The sequence below is a fragment of the Ovis canadensis genome, chromosome 6 (genome assembly GCF_042477335.2).
Source record: "Ovis canadensis isolate MfBH-ARS-UI-01 breed Bighorn chromosome 6, ARS-UI_OviCan_v2, whole genome shotgun sequence".
Lineage (NCBI taxonomy): Eukaryota > Metazoa > Chordata > Mammalia > Artiodactyla > Bovidae > Ovis > Ovis canadensis.
The window spans coordinates 50,663,521-50,687,298 of NC_091250.1; the positions used below are offsets into that span (position 1 = coordinate 50,663,521).

Consider the following 23,778-nt stretch of genomic DNA (forward strand, 5'->3'; position numbering starts at 1 on the left):
GGAGAGAATCATAAAACGCCAAAGACATTACCATCCTTTATGTTTGACCCCACTGCACTGAATCAAAACATACAAAACAAAACTATATACTGAACAGTGACTATCTTTGAACTTCTTTAGTCAACAGACCTTACAGGCTTCCAGCAGTGTAATAGTAAGTTCCCTTCAAGCAACTATAGTATCACTTTATAAAACTTAATAGTGTCCTAACTCTCTTTTGTCATGCAGGATTTCCTAGAGAGATGAACGCAACTGGAGAAAAGCATGCATTAATAGTTCCTTTCTCTTATTCTAAATATAAGCCCAGCATCTCTGCTTAGTTCTTTTTTCTCAGCTATAGCAGCTTCCAGTGGATTGCTGGGTCAAGTTAAATCTTTAGGATCAGTGTACCCTGGCACCCACTCGACTCAGCAATAATTTCTACTTTCATTATTATTATTAAAAAATAAAAGGCACAGTGAACCCTTTTATCACTGTGATTCATGAACCATAGCTAGGTGGCTGATCTTCTTTTCATTTGAAATCGCTATTTGTATTAATGTATCCACATTTCTTTGGAATATAAATCTACTGAAGGCAACAGCATGCTGAGATATACTGTCTCATTCCAACCAGCACCTAATACATCATATGAACTATCTGACAGCTGGTTACTCCTCTCCCTGTTCAAATTCATGCAGTTCAAATATTCAAGCTGACTATCCTACTGGTAGATGTATTCTTCCAGGAGAAAGAAGAAAGACAAAAGCAAAAACTTGAGTGTGTCATAAAAGTTTCTCTCACAAATGTTTAGGGATCTTAAGTTATCTCAGAACAGACTAATACCACTAGTAAATACACTGTGGCTCAAAATTTATATTTAAAGTAAAATAAGTTACTCTATAATTCACTGTGCAACATTATTCTTTTGTTCTGGAAGTCACTGACTATTACTCTTTTTGATAATATTAACTTGAGATTTAACAGAAGATACTTTTAAATTAAGTAATTTATCAGGGCATTATGTGAGTGTTCATATAAATGTCCACAATGTTTAAATTTTATCTAAGAAGAAAAAGGATGCAAATTAAGTTTCTTTGTAAACAGCCAAGACACTTGGCTGATGGCAGATGCTTTTTCCTAATATCACAATCAGAAAATAACTTGTGGAGTAAACTTTCTAATTAAAGTATAACACAAACATAGCAAAATATGCAAATCTTAAGTGTACATCTCAGTTTTTTCTAAGCCACATGAATTGATTTTGAAAAATGTAAGAATTTCTGAAAAATAAATGAGAAATCAGATAAATAGTAGGCTACCTTTATAAAGCATTAACTTATACATTAATATTACTTGAATTTTTAAGGATTATTTTTGTGGTGGCTTAAAAGAGCCCACTCAATTTACAGTCATGAGAACTTTAAATGTGAGTTTGGCTCTTAAAATGTTTTCCTTTCTAAGTGGATACTGGAAAAGTCAATGCTATTTTATTTCAGTTTCTGGCTTCAACTCATATTAATAAATATGTGTCATTTTCATTAATATAGTACTTTAGATTTTATAAAGCCTTTTTCACATAAAATATAGTATTTGATCCTTAAAACAACCGATGAGGTGGGTACTATTATTAAGTGAAAGATATGAGACTAGAATTTGGTGTCCTTTCCCCATCACTTGTTCCTTTTATCACACCATCTTTGCTTATTTAAAAAATTAAAAAGTCATACTTAAATGACATGAAAAGAACTCCTATCTTGTAAATTCGTCTACTTTGATCATTTTCATGTGTTAGAAGAAACAATTTGCCTTTGGTTCCTAAGCAATATGATTTTATTCCAGACAAGTTTTGCAAAGAGAAAACAAAATAGCACATTCTTATAAGACACTAAATACTAGAAGGCACTGAAAAAAGTGTGTAAAAGCAAGAAAATACTATAAAATTGTTTAAGAATTTATTAATTTACTACATTTTATTACATTATTATTTTTCCTATAATTTGGGAAACTAAAGGTATTTAATGGATTTTCTTCCCTTCTGAAGTCATGCTGAAAACTCCAACCTCCCCTTTGTGCGCACACACTGTACGCAAGTTCCACTTGGACCACAGCCAGCTTGAAGCACAATCCACAGAAAGCTCCAAAGGAGACAAAGCAGAAAAAGCAGTGAAAGACAAGAGAGTAAAACAGGAGTGGGCTACACATGGTGCTCTCCTAGTTGGCAAGTGTCAAATGCATGTTGCTTGCACAATGCACAAAACTTCTGCCACCGTCTTTGGATCAACTTGCTGCTGTCAATTTGAAGAAAAAAAAAAAAAGCATATTGTGGGTGACAGTAGGGAGGGTAGACTTAATTACTGAAACATATTACATGGACTCTCAAAGGAAGGTCCTAGTTTAAATAACATTATTGCTGTTTCTCCAGTAAGGCCTTAGAAATGGAAGGGATGGATTGAGAATCATTGTACAAAAACTGAAATAGGATAGTAGCATAGATAGGGGAGAAAGGGACAGTAGCCATAAACTATTAGAGCAAAAGTCAATTCTCTGCATATTTTTTCCAGGTCCACTCCAAAGTTTCAGTCCTTGGATTTTTAGCAACTTTCCTTATGCAAATACCTTTTTCACAAACCTCTCATTCTATTGCCATAAGACTAATACACTGTGATTTTCAATGCATCTGTTTGACCACGTGAAATGTAACTTTCACTTACAAGGTTAAGTTCTGGGAATGTAGTATACAGCATGAAGACTATAATTATAAAGAAAAACAATGAGAAATTTTGTACTGATTGGCTCTTTCTGTGTTAATGAGGCAATTATATACATCTAAGAATCCAAACTCTATCCAACAGTCTGGGCCAGTCCTTCCCAGATGTACAAAGGAGCTGGTAAGGTGGGTTGGTATTCCAGACCTCTTTCTGCTTCACTTGTACCTCTTGACACCTGATAAAAGTTCTGATTTGTGTTGAGTCTCTCTTGACAAAAAACATTCTTTGTGTTTCTCACTGAAGCATAAACTAATCAGTGGATAATGTTGAAGACAACCAGCCAAGCATTATAAGCATAATTTTGTAAAAGAATTACAAATGTATACAATAAAAAGCCTAAAGGATGGAAAGAAATAAAAGCACTTGGGTTGTTGCCAGTTGAATGAACCAGGCTAAGAACAAAAGGTATTTAAAAAGGAGGAATTTCAGAACAAACTTTTAGAACTAGAGTGACATGAACACTGAATTAAATTATAAAAGTGATAAAATGACAGCTACTCTAAATTAAGAATGACTAAACAAAAATATCATCACATAGGAAAAGTGTGAAATGTATATGTTTGATTCATTAGTAAATCACACTTTCTTATTCTGAGTTGCGATATGACGGTTTCTGAAATAATTATAAACATTTGTCTTGATTGTTAAAAATTATTTGAAAAATAATATTAACATATTAAAATATATCTTTTCTATAGTTATTATAATGCATTACATAGAATTTTACTACAATATTTTTCTTGACCTTCAAAGTCAAAACTTGTTTTGCTTTTTTAATTTATGAAAATTAATTTAATAGCTTGTATTTAAATTTCAAAATAATAGAGTAATTCTAGGAAGAATAAACTTTTTTTCACTGTGTAACTAGAATAATGTAAAAAACTTCAAGTGCCAATGACTATTCCCTCAGAAAATGTTATTTTCTTCAAGGTCAATTACATGTTACAGACTACGCAGCTGTTCAGATGATCAAGATTTTCCAGGGATCTTGAGTCAATAAATATTGTTTCTCATGCTATGAATGCTGTGTCAGCTCATCTGGTTACCTAAACAAGACATAAACAGTTTTCATCTTTCAGAAAATTGACATTAACTGATCCAATTAAAAATAAAACTGCCATCTTTTCATTCTAATCCAAGATTAAAAGGTAAACAACCTTAATTTTTCAATTTCTTAATTTCAGAGGGATATAAAGTTGTCACTGCATATGGTGACTGCAGCCATGAAATTAAAAGATGCTTGCTCCTTAGAAGAAAAACTATGACAAACCTAGACAGTATATTAAGAAACAGAGACATTACTTTGCCAACAAAGTCCATACAGTCAGAGCTATAGTTTTTCCAGTAGTCATGTACAGATGTGAGAGTTGAACCATAAAGAAGGCTAAGTGCTGAAGAATGGATGCTTTCAAACTGTGGTGTTGGAAAAGACTCTTGTGAGTCCCTTGGACAGCAAGGAGATCAAACCAGTCAATCTTAAAGGAAATTAGTCCTGAATATTCATTGCAAGGACTGATGCTAAAGCTACAGCTCCAATACTTGGGCCACCTGATGTCAACAGTGCACTCACTGGAAAAGACCCTGATGCTGGGAAGCTTGAATGCAAAAGGTAAGAGGGCAGCAGAGGATAAGATGGTTAGATAGCATCATGGATGCAACGGACATGAATTTGAGCAAACTCTGGAAAATAGTGAAGGACAGGGAAACCTGGAGTACTGCAGTCTATGGACTCACAAAGCATCAGTCACGACCTAGAGACTGAACCACAACAACATAAAGTGTCTGACAGTAGCCCAGATAGTGTGGTTAGAGAAAAAAATCTTTAATTTTCTTCTACTATTGGTCTTATTATTTCCTTTATAAATAATAATAGAAATATGTACTATTCTTAATAAAGCTTTGAATATTGCTATTACTAAAATGTGATCACTTATTGCTATTGCCCTGAATGTTTGTGTACCCCCAAAATTCTTATGTTGAAATACTAATTGCTAAAGATGATGGTATTAAAATGGGGGCCTTTGGGAGGTGCTAGGTCATCAGGGTAGATTCTTCATAAACAGGATTAGTGCCTGCATAAAAGAAACTCCAGAGAGATTCCCAACTCCTTCCATCAGACACAGCAAGAAAGTGCTGGCTACAAACCAGGAACCAGGCTGCCACTTTGATCTTGGACTTCCCACCCTCCAGAACTGTGGTAAATAAATTCCTGCCATTTATAAGCTACTCAGTCTGCGATATTTTGTTACATCAGCCTGAACAAACTAGTAAATTTGAATAATGTAATCACAGAGGGAAAAATTAGGTGTTATGGACATTTTCATGTGAACTGTCTGAAGAGAAATGGTAACAATTAGGATACTGCAATTACTTACAACTGATGGTAAAGCATTTGCAGATGAAGTGATTTTTCTCTCTGAATATGTTATTCATAGCATTGTGCACCAAACATATAAATTATGACAGCCTCAAAAAAAAAAATTACTCATCCCAAAAGCTAAAGTGAAAAGACCAAAAAAAAAAAAAAAAAGAATGGAATATTTTACCTCATTCTTCTTTTTTTTTTAAAGGCAATTCTGAATCTACAAGTTTATAAGAAAAGGAGATGGAATAAATAATATATGTAGGTGATACATATTAATTTAAAAATCTGTGGTAAAAGTCACTTAATTAAACCATTTTAACCATATTTAACTGTACAGTTCAGTGGCACTAAATACATTTATATTGCTGTGCAACTCTCACTATCATCCATCTCCTAACTTTTCCCTTTCCCAAACCAAAATTCTGATTCCATTAAACACTAAGTCTTTATACCCCCTCTCCATCTCCCAACCCTCATAGACATATTTGACTTAGAACTTGTACGTATTTAATGGGTTCTCAATAATATCACAAACAATTGACTATTTCTTGCCCTCTTTGTATGGCCAGTCCATAACTATTGCACTGATAGGATCCTAAAAGCCATTCTATAAAGTTGATTATCCTAAATGAATGATGTTTCTACGGGAACAATATCAAAGTTGATATGGTCTTGATCAAGTACTTAGCATCAAAACCCAGAGTTTTATCAAACAGTGTATCATAGAAACATCTGTACATCTGCATAAATTAAGAATATAAAAAATATGCATAACCATACCAGACACAGTGATTGTACTAAAGACCTTAATTCATATCTATAGTATCTATATCACAACCTAATTAGCTAGTTTACCTTTAATTCACCAATACTTATTGTATACCTGGCACTTTAAGTGCTATAAGAAATGCTAATATATACAAAACATCTTCCATTTAAAAGACTGAATGAAATAAAATAATAAAATGAGACATATTCAAATAACTATATAGTGAGTGCCAAAGACAACTTAGAAGGACATTGATAGGAAAAGTATAATAAGTAACTAGAAAAATCAATAAAGGCATTATGGAGTAGGGCTATTAATCTAAAATTAATATACTACTTATCAACAAATTTAATTGAATGTGTAATGACTGATACTTATGACTCTCCTTCTTACAATATATAAGGATTGAGGAGAATGATTTGTATGCCCCCATTTTCTTAAACAGATTAATGACTTCCTTTTCTCACTAACTGTCCTTGTAGCATGCAATGCTATTAGCTTTAATTCCATTCACAATGTTCCATGAATGCTGAGATCTTTAACTCTCAAAAAGCCATTAACATTTTTATGTATTTGAAAGTCTTATTTAAGATTTCAGGATTAAGAGGAGAAATTTCTTAAATCAGATCATCTAACTATCTTTCATTTGCTCTTAATTTTGAGCCTGAACAACTTTCATGCCACAAAATGGAAATGTGAATGTGCATATACTAAACAAGCCCAGGAAAGCAATTTTCCCAGTGGAGAGTAGAGGTGGGATATTTTAAAACGGATTCTTTAAACAGTAATTTTGTACCCTCTCCCTACTGTCCCAGTGTCTCTCAGAGTTCCTTCTCACCACTGTCGCTATCCTCAACCCTAGAAATTAGCCAGGGAGGCATGCATACGATCACCAGAGTCAATTTGTACACTGGGATACAGAAATTGTTGTGGCCTTTTTTAATCCTTTTAACTCTTGATATCAATGGTCACAACCCAAATCAAGCATGCCCCCACACATTCTGAATTTTAAGATGGTCAAAACGGTTAAATCTATTGCATTGATTAGATTAGCTTAATGTCTCCCAATTTGGAACTATAAAATCCTCAAGGGCTGTCTCTTTCATCTTTGCATTTTCCAAGTAAAGTTCTGAGAACAAAGTATTAAGTTTTCAATAAACATTTACTGAAAGAAACTGAATGAATTGATGAATGGATGAATGAATATAGAAAATGGTAACAAAGGAGAAAACAGTAGGCCCCAGAAGAAAAGTGAATGCAGAGTTCAGTGCTTGGCCATTTAACACAGGGTTTTATTAGTCTTATTCAACTAGTGTCAATAATATTTAAATTCTAGATTTCAACATATAAAATAGAATTAAAAGAATTAAAATACAACATGAAATGCTGATGATATGCAAGTCACTGCTTTTTTTTCTCAACTGTAAGTCTGATCCATTCTTCTAGAGAAGAAGTTCTACAGTTCTTGTTTTTACTATGCTATTCACAGTTTCTACACAAAAGCAGCAGGATGCCAAACTGCAAATGAGAGGAATTACACTGTGTCAGAATAAAAGTGGCCGTAAGTGAACACTGTCAGAATCACTCAGCACAAATAGTTCAGGGCAACTCTGTGCACATTTGCTGAGTAATCTAAAACTAACACAACTTTCCAAACCAGCTTTTACTATAATAAAAACAAGTATTTCCAAATGTAGTAGGATTCCCAAACCTGGAGTCAAGTTATTTAGATATATACAAGGCTTTTCAGTCAGGAAGAGAACACATAACTTGCAGTTAGAATGAATTTTTCAATTCCAAGATGTTTTCCTCTTTCTGAACCATAGTGACAAACTCAGTGTGAGGCATAATTTGACTTTATGACCATTAAATGCCAGTAAACAAAAAGGAGGGATGAGGTAAGCAGGAAATCTCAGTTAACTGAAAGAACTGAGATACAATATACTATTTGGGAAGATGATAATAGTGCCCCTGACCCAATGTCTGAGTCTACATCATGTAGACACATGGACGGATTACTCCCAGGTCCCTTTTGTGGCTAGCTGGGGCCAGGTGATCAGATTTGCTCAATGAGTAGTGAGAGGAAATGAAGTCTCTCACAAGTAAAACATTTATTACTGGGACGAGGCCTCCAGAGATCTCTTTTTACCACAGTGAAAGGCAATGTTTGCAATGGCTGCTCCTTCAACAGCCTGGATATAGGAGGAGACACTTAATGGAACTCCAGCACCTTCCACAAGGAACATGTAGCCTGAGCAAGAAATAAATCTATATTATAAAGTCACTTGGATCTGGAGGTTATGTGCTCTTTATGTAGCCCAGCGTATCCTCTCTCATACACTCAGGCACTTTATTTTCTCTAGTGCTTCTAGGTGCTACATATTGTTTAACACACACAAATCTATCCTCATATTAATCCTTTTTTCAGAAAAGGGTGATCTGGTAAATATCTGGACTTAGACTTCACTGTGTAAAGTTTCTGGAAAAAAACAAGACTAATCCTTATATTTATACACCATAATCTGGAGGGAAAGCTTTGAAAAAGAAAGAGCCTATTTCTAGAAAGATTATTTTTAAATGTTTGGACCATCCTAAGGAAAGTATCAAGAAAGTTACTCAGAGGAAAATTAAGGGAAGACTCTATTTAAATCAGTTTGAAGAATTATAATAAATTTGAATGTCTATCAAATTGTTACAGATATGCTTGATTTCTTGTAATAAATGTAAGCAAAGTCCTACTTCTTCTGACTCACTGATGTTCAAAGAGTTAACACATCCTGCCCTTTCCCTTTCATACTGTATATACCTAAACTGTACAAGAACACTAGCATTCTGGTCTCTTTCACCTATTACCAATTAGGAAATATTTTTCATCATTCAGAGGAACATTCAGCGTCTTAAAACTAGAGCCATACCCATCAGTAGAATTAAACCTTCTTGAAATACATGAAGTACTCTAGCACTTTCTAAGTATAAATACTTTCTTTTGTGACAGGGTTCCTTTTTGGATATTTCTCATCTGATACTGTCCATCAACATATCAAGAAATATTACCACATTTTAAATCCAGAGTAAGTACTAAAGTTTCTTTTTTGCATCCCTTACAGACAATTGTAGTCTAGACTTAGAGCAAGCATAGGTTGCCTTACAGGTGTTAACTTCATTATACAGAAATAACACAAGAAAGATGAAAAATTAAATTTAAATCTATCCCAGTCACTCAAAGCATGCAGAATTTATAGTCAAGAGAGCAAGGATCCAAATCTAAATTCTATCTCTGCCACTTACTGTGTTTCTGAGCAAGTTGCTTATCTTCTTACTGCCTTAGTTTCCTCTTTTGCAAAATGTGTTCAATAACAAATTCACTCAGTTCATAATATTGTGAGAATGGAATGTGATAATATATGTGAAGCATTAAGAGTAGACCCTTCATTAAAATAAGTATTAAAAATACATGTTACTACTATTTTTCTAAAAGGAAAGAATAACTGAGCTGTGCATGCATTCTCAAATACATATAATCACCTCTATTATTTTGGAAGAATATGGAAAATATGTGCCATTTTTCACACAGAAAGCTATAATTTCCTAAATATATGTCACTTGTTTCACATATAGCTAAAATTACCTTTAAAAAAAATCCTAGCATTCCTTCCTTATAGTGCTAAGAGTTAAATAATACAATTTATGCAAGTTAAATTAACTATTAAACTATAAATTAAAGATTGAGACATTATTGCAAAGTCCCAATAAATAGTCATAAAGTAATTTTGATACATTTCATGCGCAAATTCCAGTGTGTCAGTATTTATTTCAACAAATCTTACCTGTGAATTCAGTGAATACGCACAATGGTTTAACCAAGTTTCTGTCCAATTGTCAGGTTCCCCTATCACGACAATGGTGTAATCCTGACATCTAGTGGACAATCTACATCACTGCAGGTACACTTTTTGAACATTTATAAAAAACCACAAATAAAATAACAAAATCTTATTTTACATTCGACATTTAAAATTTTAAATCTTGAAAGCATATCTGAGAAGAATAACGATTTTGTGGTGTTACAAGGACAATTATATAAATGCATCAATAGCATTAAAAACATGATATAAAAAGGATATGTAAAAGGCCCAACTGTGGCGACGGTAATAAACAGTGCACACTTATTAATATAAATTCATCTCTACAAAGGGATAATAGAAATCTGGTGAGGAAAAATGTTTTGCAATAATTCACTGGGCATAAATTTTAATGTTGCATCAATTGGAAATCTATTTTAACATGTTCTTGTCTTTGGACAAAAAAATCAATTGCACTATTGCAATAATAACATAATATTTTCAATGCAAATGACAGAAAGATGAAATATAAAATAATGTAATGTATCTATATATGCAAATATAAATACACACATCATCATTTTTTAGCATAATAGTAACAAGAAACCCATTACTATCGTTTTGTAGATACTGATCCATAAAATCTGGCCAAGCCTGGCCTAATGGCTAGAACCTTGAACTTCAAGCACAATGGCTTTGCTATCACTCAAGGTTGTCTCAGTAACTTACTGCTTTTTCACATTGCAATCCTCAATGATGACCTGATATTTTCATTTGAAACATAATTATCTAAATTATATACAGATATAAGTGATTTAGTTTTGAGCATTTTTCTCATATATCCATCAGTAAGTAGGTGGGATAGATCTTTTTTAAACAAACATTGTCAAACACTAGAAATCAAAAACACACCGCTGAGAAAGGACACATTTGTGACAAAGGGAGCAAAGTGAATGCAAAAGGCAAGCCCATCCCAGAATTTTGTGAGACCTGAGGTCTCACAGACCTGGGCTGCAGTTCACTTGTCATCTTTTTCCACCCTAGCTGTATCCTGTGTTATGCGGGAGCTAATACAATTACCTTTAAGACATTTCAGCTCACAAGTCCAGGTTCACACCTTACCCTCCTACACATATCCCATTTCCACCCTCATGTGCAGGCTTCTAGTTTATACCAGGAATCTGGAGTCTCAGTCATCCAGAATGTGTTAAAGCTTTGGACGGGCATATCACCTTGACCCCCACAGATCTTTACCCTATGTGGAAGGGGAACTATATTAGGAAAGGGAAAAGTAGAATCCACTAAAGCGTCTGAGAGTAGCACTGGCATAGGTGTGCTTTAAACAGGACATTTTTTAGGTGGCTAGAGGGTGAAGTAATACTGTGAAATGATGATGTCAGAGCATGTTTCTTAGCCTGCATATCACAGGGTCTTGTTCTAGAATAAAAATATAGTATTTTCTGTGGAAGTAAGGAAGACAGGTTTTAAGGGTCGCTATCCTGCTGTTGCTTCTATTTGTCCTAAGAGTCTCAAGTGAAAACTTATCCTCTCTGACTTATAACAACAACCATGCAGACCAGGTTTCCCTTCGAAACATAGACTCTTCAATAAGTAGTGCTGGGAAAACTGGAAAGATACATGTAGAAGAATGAAATTAAAACATTCTCTAATACCACATACAAAAATAAACTCAAAATTGATTAATGACCTACATATAAGACCAGATACTATAAAACTCCTAGAGTAAAATAGGCAGAGTATTCTTTGACATACATTACAGAAATATCTTTTTGGATCTGCCTCCTGGAGTAATGGAAATAAAAATGAAAATAAACAAATGGAACCTAATTAAATTTAAAAACTTTTGCACAGCCAGTGTTTTGCACAGTCAGTTGTGTCCAACTCTTTGCAACCCCATGGACTGTCCACGGAATTCTCCAGCCAAGAATTCTGGGATGGGTTACCATTCCCTTCTTTAGGGGATCTTCCCGATCCAGGGATCGAACCTGAGTCTCCTATATTGCAGGCAGATTCTTCACCCTCTGAGCCACCAGGGAAAGAAACCATAGACAAAATGAAAAAGCAACCTACAGACTGGGAAAAAATATTTGCATATGATGATATGGACAAGGGATTATTTTCCCAAACATAAGAAGAGTTCATACGGACGGCCAAGAAGCACATAAAAAGATGCTCAACATCACTAACTGTTAGAGAAATACATATCAAAACCACAATGAAATATCATCACATACTGGTCAGAAATGGCCATCATTGAACAGTCTACATATAGTAATTGCCAGAGAAGGTGTGGAGAAAAGGAAAGCCTCTTACACTGCAGGTGGGAATGTAAGTTGGTACAGTCACTATGGAAAATTATATGGAGGTTCCTCCGAAAATTAAAACTAGAAATACCATATGACACAGCAATTCCACCCCCGTGCATATATCCAGAGAAAATTTCAATTTGAAAAGATAAATGCAAGCCATGCTGCTATGAACAGCACTATTTATGATAGTGCAGCACTATGATAGCCAAGCCATGGAAGCAACCTAAAGTTTTTCCATTGACAGATAAATCAATAAAGAAGATGTGGTATGTGTGTGTGTGTGTACATACATGTAATAGAATATTACTCAGCCATAAAAAATGAAATAATGCCATTTGCACCAATATGGATATACCTTGGGATCATCATGTTAAGTGAATGAAGTCAGTCAGATAGAGAAAGACAAATATATGATATCACTTATATATATAATCTAAAAAAAATGACATAAATGAACTTATTTACAAAACAGAAAAGGACCCACAGACACAGAATACAAACTTGTGGTTACCAAAGGAGAAAGTGGTAGAGAGGTAAATTAGGCATTCTGGAGTAATATATTCCCAATACTATATGTAAAGTATATAAATAAGGAGCTACTGTATAGCACAATAAACCATATTCAATATGTTATAATAATCCATAATGGAAAAAATCTGAAAAAGTGTAAATATATATATGTGTATATGTGTGTGTATATATATATATATTTTGTAAATTAACTATATTTCATTTTTTTAAATCGTTTTAAAAAAGAAACAACAAAAATATGAGATGCCTATTCTTCCATCTGTTTTCACTTTGCAAGAGGCATGAACATGCCAGTAATATATGGGGTTATTTTATTACACACAAGCATAGGTATGTGCTTACCATGCTGTTCATTTTTGAAGATGATGAACTTGCTCTTTGCTTCCTTAGACTATTAACTTCTTCTACATTTCCATCTTTTGGTTTCAAAATCATCCTGCTGCTCCCTGCAGTTCCTTCTGATGAGGATCGCAGTCGCCTCTCTATAAATCTTCCTTCACGGTATGGACTGAGGCTACTGGCAAGAACTATTTAAACATAAATAAATAAAAATTAATATAAATGCTTAAATGTATTTTTATAAAAGTTCCACTGAAAGCAAAAGGGAAACTCTTAGTGCCATTCAATAATTCTCAATCACAGAAAACTTTTTGAATTAGTAGTAGTAGTTTACTTAATTATGTAAATCACTTTGTAGCCCCCATATTTTGGAGTCATCCTTGACTTCTTCATACCTCACATAAATCATATTAACAAATCCTGTCCTTATCACCTTCAAATCATATACAGAATCTGATCATTTCTCACTATCTCCCCCACTAACATGCTGGCACAAACTCCATCAGTGCTTGCCTTGCTTACTGCAATACTTCTAAATAATCTCTGGCCTCTCCCTAGTCCCACCTGCTTCTCTCTTATCAACACACTATCTATTTTCTACATGATAATCAGAATGATACACTTAAGTGAGACTGATCATGATAATTCCTTTAGTCAGAAAGCTGGTATGATTCCAATGGGCTACTGAGTTCCTCATGATATGACCTTGCTCTCCTCACTGGTCACTTGTTAATCATATCATATCTATACCCTCATCTTCTACTACCCCCCACTCCTGGACCTCTCACTGTTTCTAGAACACTGTAGGCATGCTCCAGCCTCAGATCTTTACCCCATAGCCTTTGCACTGATATACTTTTCTTGAATGTCTCTATGGCTTACTCCCTAATTTTTTCCAATATGTTACTTTGAGTAATACCTATTCACTATACTTAAAATGAAAACTAAAACAAGAAACTATCAGAAAAAGAAATTAATAAAGAAAACAATTACATCTACAATCACATCAAAAGAATAAAATACCTAGGAATAAACTTAACCCAGGAGGTGAAAAACATATACACTGAAAACTATAAAAGACACTGATGAAAGAAAATGATGAAAATAAAAATAAAGTTGTTTGATGTTCACAAATTGGAAGAACTGATATTTTTAAAAAGTCTGTACTACCCAAAGGGTCCTATAGATTTGATGTAATCCCCCAACAAAAATCATGATGACATTTTTCACAATCCTAAAATTTGTATGGAACCACAGATAACTCTAGATAGCCAAAGCAATCTTGGGAAAGAAAAACAAAGCTGGAGAAATTACAAGTCCTGGTTTCAAACTATGTTACAAAGCTATAGTAATCAAAACTGTATGGTATTGGCATAGAAACAGACAGCTTAATGGAACAAAACAGAGAGCAAAGAAATAACCCATTAATATATGACAACTAACTTCTGACAAACAGTCCAATCATATATAATGAGGAAATGACAGTCTCTTCAATCGAAAATGTTGGGGAAAATGAACAGTCATGTGCAAAAAGATGAAACTGGAATCTTACACCATATACCAAAATCAATTCAAAACTTATTTAATGACTTAAAAGTTAAAACCAGAAACTGTAAACCTCCTAGAAGTAAACAGGGGAATAAGCTCTTTGACATTGATCTTGATAATGATGCTTTGGATTACATATCAAAAACAAAGAAAATAAAAGCAAAAACAAACAAGCAGGAATATTTTAAACAAAAAAGTTTCTGCACAGAAAAGCAAACAATCAAGAAAAAATAGAAAAAGAAACAGTCCATGTCTGACGTAGGGTGCAGCATGCTTGGGGCTGGTGCATGGGGATGACCCAGAGAGATGTTGTGGGGAGGGAGGCGGGAGGGGGGGTCATGTTTGGGAACGCATGTAAGAATTAAAGATTTTAAAATTTAAAAAAAAATAATAAAGAAAGAAAGAAAGAAAGAAAGAAAAAAAATCCAAAAAAAAAAAGAAACAAAGACAACCAACTGGATGGGAGAAAATATGTGCAAATTATACATCCTATAAGGGGTTAATAGCCAAATATACAAGAAAATCATATAACTTAATAACAACAAAAAATAGGCAAAGGACATAAGTAAACTTTTTTTTACCCAAATAAGACATACAAATGGCCAACAGGTACATGAAGAAAAGAGCTCAACATTCTTAATCATCTGTGAAATGCAAATCAAAACCCCAATGAGATGCTACCTCATTTTTGTTAAGATGGCTATTATCAAAGAGTCCAAAAGATAACAAGTATTTTTGAGGATGTGGAACAAGGGGAACCCTCGTGCATTGTTGGTAGAAATATAAACTGGTACAGTCACTCTGGAAAATAGTATGGAGGTTCTTCAAGAAATTAAAAACAGAGCTACCGTATGAGCCAGCAACCTTACTTCTGGTAATCTACCTACAGTCAACAAAATCATCACCACAAAGAGATCTCTGTACTCCCACATTCACAGCAGTATTATGCACAATATGACCAATACTGCATGGGGTCACTTATATATGGAATCTTTTTTTCAGCATTGAACTCATAAAAACAGCAGAAAAGTGGCTGTTGGGGGTTAGGAAGTGGGGGAAATAGAGAAAGAAATTATAAGATAAAGATCTGAGGATCTTAATAACTTGAGGGAGGGGATCCTTTCAAATGTACACATATATTAAAAAATCACTTTGTTCACTTTAATAATTTGTCAATTATATATCAATAAAGCTTAAAAAAATGCAAACTACAATCCCACTCCCCACATCCTAATCTTTTATTCTGCTTTAAACCCATCCTCAGCAGTTATCATCATCTGACATTTATTTATTTATATATTAATTGTCTGAGTATTCCCACTGCACAGTAAGCTTCATGAAGGGAGGAGTTTGTTTTGTTCATTTCTATATCCTTAATGCCTAAAAACAGTACCAAAACAAATATCTGTAAGTGAGTGAAACTGATTTGTTCAGGCTCATCTATGGGTTTAAAGACTTTTGGCTAGTACCTATTAAGTCAACATATGCCTGTTCTTTTTAGAAAATTTTTACTCTAATAAATAAAGGTTAAATTGCCAGAGAGCTAACATCTCATTAAGAATTCTGATAAGAATGTATACCTAATGCATTCATATATTTGTTAAATACTTTTTTAAACATATTGCATAATAAATACAGAATAAGCTGCTGCTGCTGCTGCTGCTGCTGCTGCTGCTGCTAAGTCGCTTCAGTCATGTCCGACTCTGCACGACCCCATAGATGGCAGCCCACTAGGCTTCCCAGTCCCTGGGATTCTCCAGGCAAGAATGGAGTGGGTTGCCATTTCCTTCTCCAATGCTAGTGTTATGAAATTAAGCAACTCTTTCTTCTATAAAATGTCTTTAAGAGCTTTAAACTTCCAAATTAAAAATCTTTATGAACAGCAGATGAGTACCTACTATTGATGCAAATGAAAGGTAGTATGAAACCAACTTTTCCTTTTTTACATTACCAGCTTATTTGCCTATCTCTTTCTATTTTACAAACTATAGGTAATATGAATAATCACCTAATGTCCAGGAACACACATCACGGTGTCAAATTCAGTGAAATTAATTTAATGTATTAAATGGCCTGGAATTAGGATCTCAGTCACCAGATTAATAGCCAGCAAGATAATTGTTGGTCATTACCTCGTTTCCATAGAGATAATATTTACTTTATACAGTTTGACATCGAGGCAACTCATCATTTCTAAATAAGAATTAACCAGGGTAAATATACTTTTACCCTTTTACATGTTATTTCTTTTAAGAACTGCCTACATTCCAATCTGAGGTCCACCATTTGCTGAGTATGATTTCATAAGGTTATTTAACTTAATTCTAAACTTTAGTTACTAAATTCCACACAAATTTTTGGTTAGTATTAAATAAAACAATGCATGGAAACTGCTTATCACATTTTGAGACACATCAGTATCATCATCATCATCATTCTTATAATTACATTATAGTTAAAGAATTAAGCAAGTATCATCAAAAATACAAACAAGGCTACCAAGATCAAAAATCGAAAAAAGTAGGCAGATGTGTAAAAAGGATCTTGTATCTAATGGGAAAAAATATTAAAACAATTAGAAAATTAATTCATGACTTTAAAACTTTAGAATTGTTATATTCATGGAGAGACTAGTTAAACAAGTCAGATAAGCTTATAATTTTTGATATTATATAATACATAACTTCACTGATCACAAATTTTATTTAACATTTTCATATTATTCCTAATGTTTTCAGAAGAGGCTGGGTCATGTTATGTACTACAACCTAGTCACTAGGAGGACTGATCTTTGGATTTAAATAGTTTAATCTGGCTATGCCACTAGCCAGTTGTATAATCCCTCAGTCTCAGTTTTCTTATGTGTAAAATGGGGAACATACTAGTTAGTACCTATCTCATAGAAATTATATCATAAACAATTACTCATGAACTTAGTGGCTTTGGACACATTACTTAACCTATCTGTGCTCCCAATTATCTTCCTGTACAATGAGTTACATTAATAGTAATGATTTCAATCACTTCCAGAGTCAATAAATTAATGTATCCAAAGAGACAGAAGAGTAAATGGGACATATTGTTGAGAGAACAGTAAATGGGACTTACTGTTGAAAGAACTATTAGAGTGAATGAAAGTGAAAGTGAAGTCGCTCAGTCTTGTCTGACTCTTTACCACCCCACAGACTGTAGCCCATGGAATTTTCCAGGCAAGAGTACTGGAGTAGGCTGCCATTTCCTTCTCCAGTCCAGGCAAGAGTATTGGAGTGGGTTGCCATTTCCTTCAGGGGATCTTCCTGACCCAGGGATCAAACCCGGGTCTCTGGCATTGCACACAGAGGCTTTACCTCTGTGCCACCAGGGAAGCCCTATTAATGTGAATAGTAGCAGCAAAAGCAGCAGCAGTAGTGGCAGTAGTAGTAATCACAGTGGAGAACAAAGAATAAAAAATAATGAATACAGCCCATCAATAATTTTCTTGAACTGAATTTTATACTGAAAAAACAAAGTTTTTCTGTTAAATAACAGACTGCATTAAATCAACCTTCCCTCTCACTTTTTTGTGCCAAAACACGGATCCTATCTAACAATAAAAAGCTTTGCTAAAATACAAAATAAAATTTATACAGATTTATTTTATAATGGTTATTATTTAACTAAGATATACCAATATTCTATCATTAACTGTAAAAGATACTCATTATTTTAGATAAAGCCATATTGTAAATGAAATAAATTTCCTTCCACTTTCTTCTGAGGCTCAGAATCTTAATAGCACAACTAAGAAAAATGAGTAATATGGCTGAATTACATTTCAGTATGATACAAATGAAGTTAAGTTTAAGTACAGAAATGATTTAAAGCAAATTATAAATAGGAAAAAATAGTACAGGGTGAAAACTAAGGAAAACATAGTTCCCATTCATGAGACAGAATAAGAAAATTGACTACAGGAAAATTATACTTCATATCATTTATAATACAGAGAAAATCAGCATACCTTTGGCAGGATTTGAATCATATCCGTACGAAGTTTTGTTTAAAACATGATGATCACCAGAAGAGGGTATTATCCTTGAATCTGAAATAGGATGGATCCCTTTCACACGTTCAGCTATTGCTTTATGGTGCTCATAAAATCCAAACTTCCTTGGGGAGCTTGTTGCCAACATTGTTTCACCATTTTGTATTACCATATGCTCTTCTCTTGTATCTGTTGAGAGGTGAGTCTCTGAGTCACTCCCATTCATAACAGGCAGTTCAGTGATTTGCAGTAACACTTCCTTCTGGTTAGCAGCAGAGGTTTCCGGTAAAGAATTCAATTCAGTGCTGCATCGACCTTCTATTCTGTATTTCCCAGGAGACACAATCGCACAGGGAACGGTTCCCCTAAGGTCTCTTGTTGTCTTTGTAACAGCAGCAGGATTGGGAGAAATCTGAGAGGTAGAATCATTGTGGCCAAGGTTGTCACAGTGGGATGCCACACTTCCACTTCTAGGAAATGCATCCACTTCAGACACAGAATCTTCAGTCAAGGCTAAGAACTCTGAAGGTGTCTGAGCTGTAGTAAGATCAGCAGAAAGCAATGGAGATTGTAAAGAGCTACCTGCCCGTTCTGTTACATCCACGGAACAAGATGGAGAACCTCTTACTAATACAGGTTCCCGTTCTTGGTACTGTGTAATTTCCAATGAGAATTCAGATTGTTGTACCAGTGAAATAGATTGGCTCTGTGGAACTGGCTTAGAAAATTTATAGTGAGATGAGAAAGATTTAGTAAGAAGCTTCTTTGTTGACTGCTTAACAGAACGGCGAGTCTGTTCTTCTGTGAACCCAGAATCATCTCCCTCACTTTTCCCAGAACTTAGGCAATTTATGAAGACATTCTTGTTAGTCGAGTGTTCCTTTTCCCTTTCAAAATCCTCTGTCAAAGATCTTGTTATCTTCTTATTTCGGGAACTGCTAAAACCAACAGAATGTCTTCCCCTGGCTTTAGTATGTTCTTCCAAACTCAGTTTTTGCATACTGCTCTGACCAGGTTGAGCACCATTGGAAATACTAAGGTTCTGGTTGGTAGGTTCTTGCTTAGGTTCACTCCCCTTCTTATGGTGAAAGCTGATGGACGGTGTACGGAAGAGGCTTCTGCGTTTACCTGTACTACCTGAGCTTGAGTTAGTGCTGGAAGGAGAGGAACTGTGGACACCGACCGTATTACTGGAGGAGGGTGAAGAAGGAAGAGAATCGTGTTTTCTGCTAATACTCCTTCTGAATATTGGCAACCGGGAGACCAGAGTAGATCGTCTTGATCCAGAGTCCCCCATTGGGACTCCAAGGCTTGTGCTGTGATAGCTAATTTAGTAACCTGAGAAAAGTTAAAACAAACAGAATAAATTAAGAGAATTCAATTATAATTATGACATTTTAAAACAAAATATTGTTTTCTCATTCATGATACAAAATTTGTGCTACACTAAAATAATAAATATTACAATGCTGATACTTAAGGAATTCTCTGAATCTTTATGTAGCAAAATATCCAATTATTTGTAGGGAAATTTTATACTGGTGCAAAAACTTCACAATGACCAAGAATAATTAAAGTCTATTCAAAAGAGTACTGTATTACAAGACTTAACATTATTCAAGACCCAGCCTTACTATTCACCCTGGTTCTGTGATTTGATAAATTATTTAATCTTAACTTTTAATGTTTCTTTATTTAGATTTAGTAGGCATGTGACAGGCATGATCACTGTCTTCTGAGTAAAATCCCCCACCACTGCCTGTTGGGCCAGTACCAGATAAACCAAGGGACTCAACAAGTAACTGACCCAAGCCTAACAGAATCACAGACCAGACTAAGGCATGACCTGATCCTAGAATCTCCACTCAAAGAAAAACCAACTGAGACATATTCTTCCTCTTGGAGTTTGATTTAGGGAGTTTACAGATAATCAGTCCACTGGCAGAGGAAAGTAAACCACATCATAAAGGATCTAGAGAAGTTATGAGGAAACCACTGTTATGAGTTAAAGAAAAGATGAATCTTTAAAGATGAACGTTAATTCAACTGGTAATGCTGAATAAGCCTACATACAGAGAAAAGTAGAAACATAAAAAATGTATAGACAACAGTAATGTCAGAGTACTGATGATGCAGACAAGAGAAAGAAGAGGAAGAAAAGGTGGCCGCTGCAGTTTATCAACTGTCATGCACCAAGTACTTGAAATAGATTATCTTTTTTTAATGCTTATAACTACAGAAGTAGCTCTTACTCTGGTCACTTTACAGCTGAAAGGTAAGTTGCCTACGTCACTCAGCTGATAAGTAGTAAAGCAGGACTAGAAAGCAAAGCCATCTCTGACCACAGCGTCAGTTCATAATCAGCATGATATACACTGCTTTCATGAAAGTAAAAAGCTAAAAGCTTATGCTGCAGAAGGCCCATATGTCCCTATTCAGAAATTCCTAGTTGTATGGTAGATCTTTCTCTTACAGTGACTACTATTTTTCTTCACTACTATTTTTCTTTCCCTTTCATAATGTGACATTATTTGGTTGCTATTTTGTTTTGTTTTGCTGTGATTCTAAATTTTAGTTAATTCCTTAACCATAATGTGCACACCCCCGCTTTGTCCATTTGAATCATATTGTTTCACTTTGCTGTTTATTGCAACCAAAACTAACAATAATAAATACTACATAAAATGACAAGCCCTCCACTTTATCATCCTTAAGCTACGAAACTGATCAAGTATACACTTTCATGGCCTTAAAGAAGTCTATGAAAAAACAGAAAACATGTTCTCTGTCAGATATGCATTCTTAAATATTTGATAACTTGCTCTAAATGATATAAAGTCAATTGGCCCTCCATGATTTTTATCGGATGCTCTTTAACTGCATTCACTAAATGTGAATTTAACTCAAACTATGTGCAAACTGCTTGTAAAACATTTAAGTATTCTTGCAAGGCTTTGGCTGAAAAACCTTAAAATACAAAGACATTTTCATTTGCGAGGTCTTCAACATATTAAAACTATCTCATTTTCCTCTCAGCTTATATATTCCAAAATGGATGCAAAAAATAATACAATTTTTTTACATTTTCACTGTTAGTAATGCTGTAATGAAATCATTCTCAGCTGTGTTTTCTTATTTATATGCAAGATTTATTTCCATTCAATGCCCAGTGAATAACTTTGCTCTAATTAGAGCATTATCATCCGTAATGATTTGCAGCTGGAGGTGAACTTAGGGATTTCAATGCTTTTATTGATATTTCAAGATATTTACCATTATGTTTCAAATATCTTCAGAATTCATATATATTAAAATGTTTCTTAATCATTTCTCAGTAATTCTTGCAGTTCTATCGGCATTAAAAATAAAACAGTGAATAAATACCATATCTCTTAGGCAAGTATTCAAATGATTTATTTAATAATGAAAAACTTTCAGAAAAAAAGAATTACAACAAATACATCTCTTTCTAAATTCTTAATGAAAATAATCAGACTTCCATTTACTATATATATACATGTTACTAATAGATCTACTGTTAATATAAAGATCGATTATATTCTTTGCAGCCAAAGATAGAGAAGCTCTATAGAGTCAGCAAAAACAAGATGGGGAGCTGACTGTGGATTAGATTATGAACTCCTTATTTAAAAATTCAGACTTAAATTGAAGAAAGTAGGGAAAACCACTAGACCATTCAGGTATGATCTAAATCAAATTCCTTATGATTATACGGTAGAAGTGAGAAATAGATTTAAGGGACTAAATCTCATAGATGGAGCACCTGATGAACTATGGACAGAGGTTCATGGCATTGTACAGGAGACAGGGATCAAGACCATCCCCATGGAAAAGAAAAGCAAAAAGGCAAATGGCTGTCTGGGGAGGCCTTACAAATAGCTGTGAAAAGAACAGAAGCGAAAACAAAAGAGAAAAAGAAAGATATAAACATCTGAATGCAGAGTTCCAAAGAATAGCAAGAAGAGATAAGAAAGCCTTCTTCAGCGATCAATGCAAAGAAATAGAGGAAAACAACACAATGGGAAAGACTAGAGATCTCTTCAAGAAAATTAGATTATACCAAGGGAACATTTCATGCAAAGATGGACTCAATAAAGGACAGAAATGGTATGAACCTAACAGAAGCAGAAGATATTAAGAAGAGGTGGCAAGAATACACAGAAGAACTGTACAAAAAAGATCTTCATGACCAAGATAATCACGATGGTGTGATCACTCACCTAGAGCCAGACATCTTGGAATGTGAAGTCAAGTAGGCCTTACCATCACTACGAACAAAGCTAGTAGAGGTGATGGAATTGCAGTTGAGCTATTTCAAATCCTGAAAGATGATACTTTGAAAGTGCTGCACTCAATATGACAGCAAATTTGGAAAACTCAGCAGTGGCCAATGGACGGGAAAAGGTCCGTTTTCATTCCAATCCCAAAGAAAGGCAATGCCAAAGAAAGCTCAAACTACCGCACAATTGCACTCATCTCACACACTAGTAAAGTAATGCTCAAAATTCTCCAAGCCAGCCTTCAGCTATAAGTGAACCATGAACTTCCAGATGTTCAAGCTGGTTTCAGAAAAGGCAGAGGAACCAGAAATCAAATCGCCAACATCTGCTGGATCATCAAAAAAGCAAGAGAGTTCCAGAAAAACATTTCTGCTTTATTGACTATGCCAAAGCCTTTGACTGTGTGGATCACAATAAACTGTGGAAAATTCTGAGAGAGATGGGAATACCAGACCACCTGACCTGCCTCTTGAGAAATCTGTATGCAGGTCAGGAAGCAACAGTTAGAACTGGACATGGAACAAGAGACTGGTTCCAAATAGGAAAAGGAGTATGTCAAGGCTGTATATTGTCACCCTGCTTATTTAACTTATACGCAGAGTACATCATGTGAATATACCAGGCAGGAAGAAGCATAAGCTGGAATCAAGACTGCCAGGAGAAATATCGATAACCTCAGATATGCAGATGACACCACCCTTATGGCAGAAAGTGAAGAGGAACTCAAAAGCCTCTTGATGAAAGTGAAAGAAGAGAGTGAAAAAGTTGGCTTAAAGCTCAACATTCAGAAAACGAAGATCATGGCATCTGGTACCATCACTTCATGGGAAATAGATGGGCAAACAGTGGAAACAGTGTCAGACTTTATTTTTGGGGGCTCCAAAATCACTGCAGATGGTGATTGCAGCCATGAAATTAAAAGACGCTTACTCCTTGGAAGGAAAGTTATGACCAACCTAGATAGCATATTCAAAAGCAG

General features: G+C 34.6%; 1 protein-coding gene across 4 annotated transcripts in view; it reads right to left on the reverse strand.

Moving 5' to 3' along the window:
* CCSER1 (coiled-coil serine rich protein 1) overlaps positions 1-23,778 on the reverse strand; it is a 1,477,979-nt gene that overhangs the window by 1,283,835 nt on the left and 170,366 nt on the right. For all 4 annotated transcript variants that reach the window (XM_069593698.1, XM_069593699.1, XM_069593700.1 and 1 more), the window contains exons 2-3: positions 18,475-19,836; positions 12,930-13,114 (exon numbers count right to left, since the gene is read on the reverse strand). In XM_069593698.1, the coding sequence (XP_069449799.1) occupies positions 12,930-13,114; positions 18,475-19,795 (1,506 nt within the window). In that variant the 5' untranslated portion in view covers positions 19,796-19,836. The remainder of the gene's footprint in view (positions 1-12,929; positions 13,115-18,474; positions 19,837-23,778) is intronic.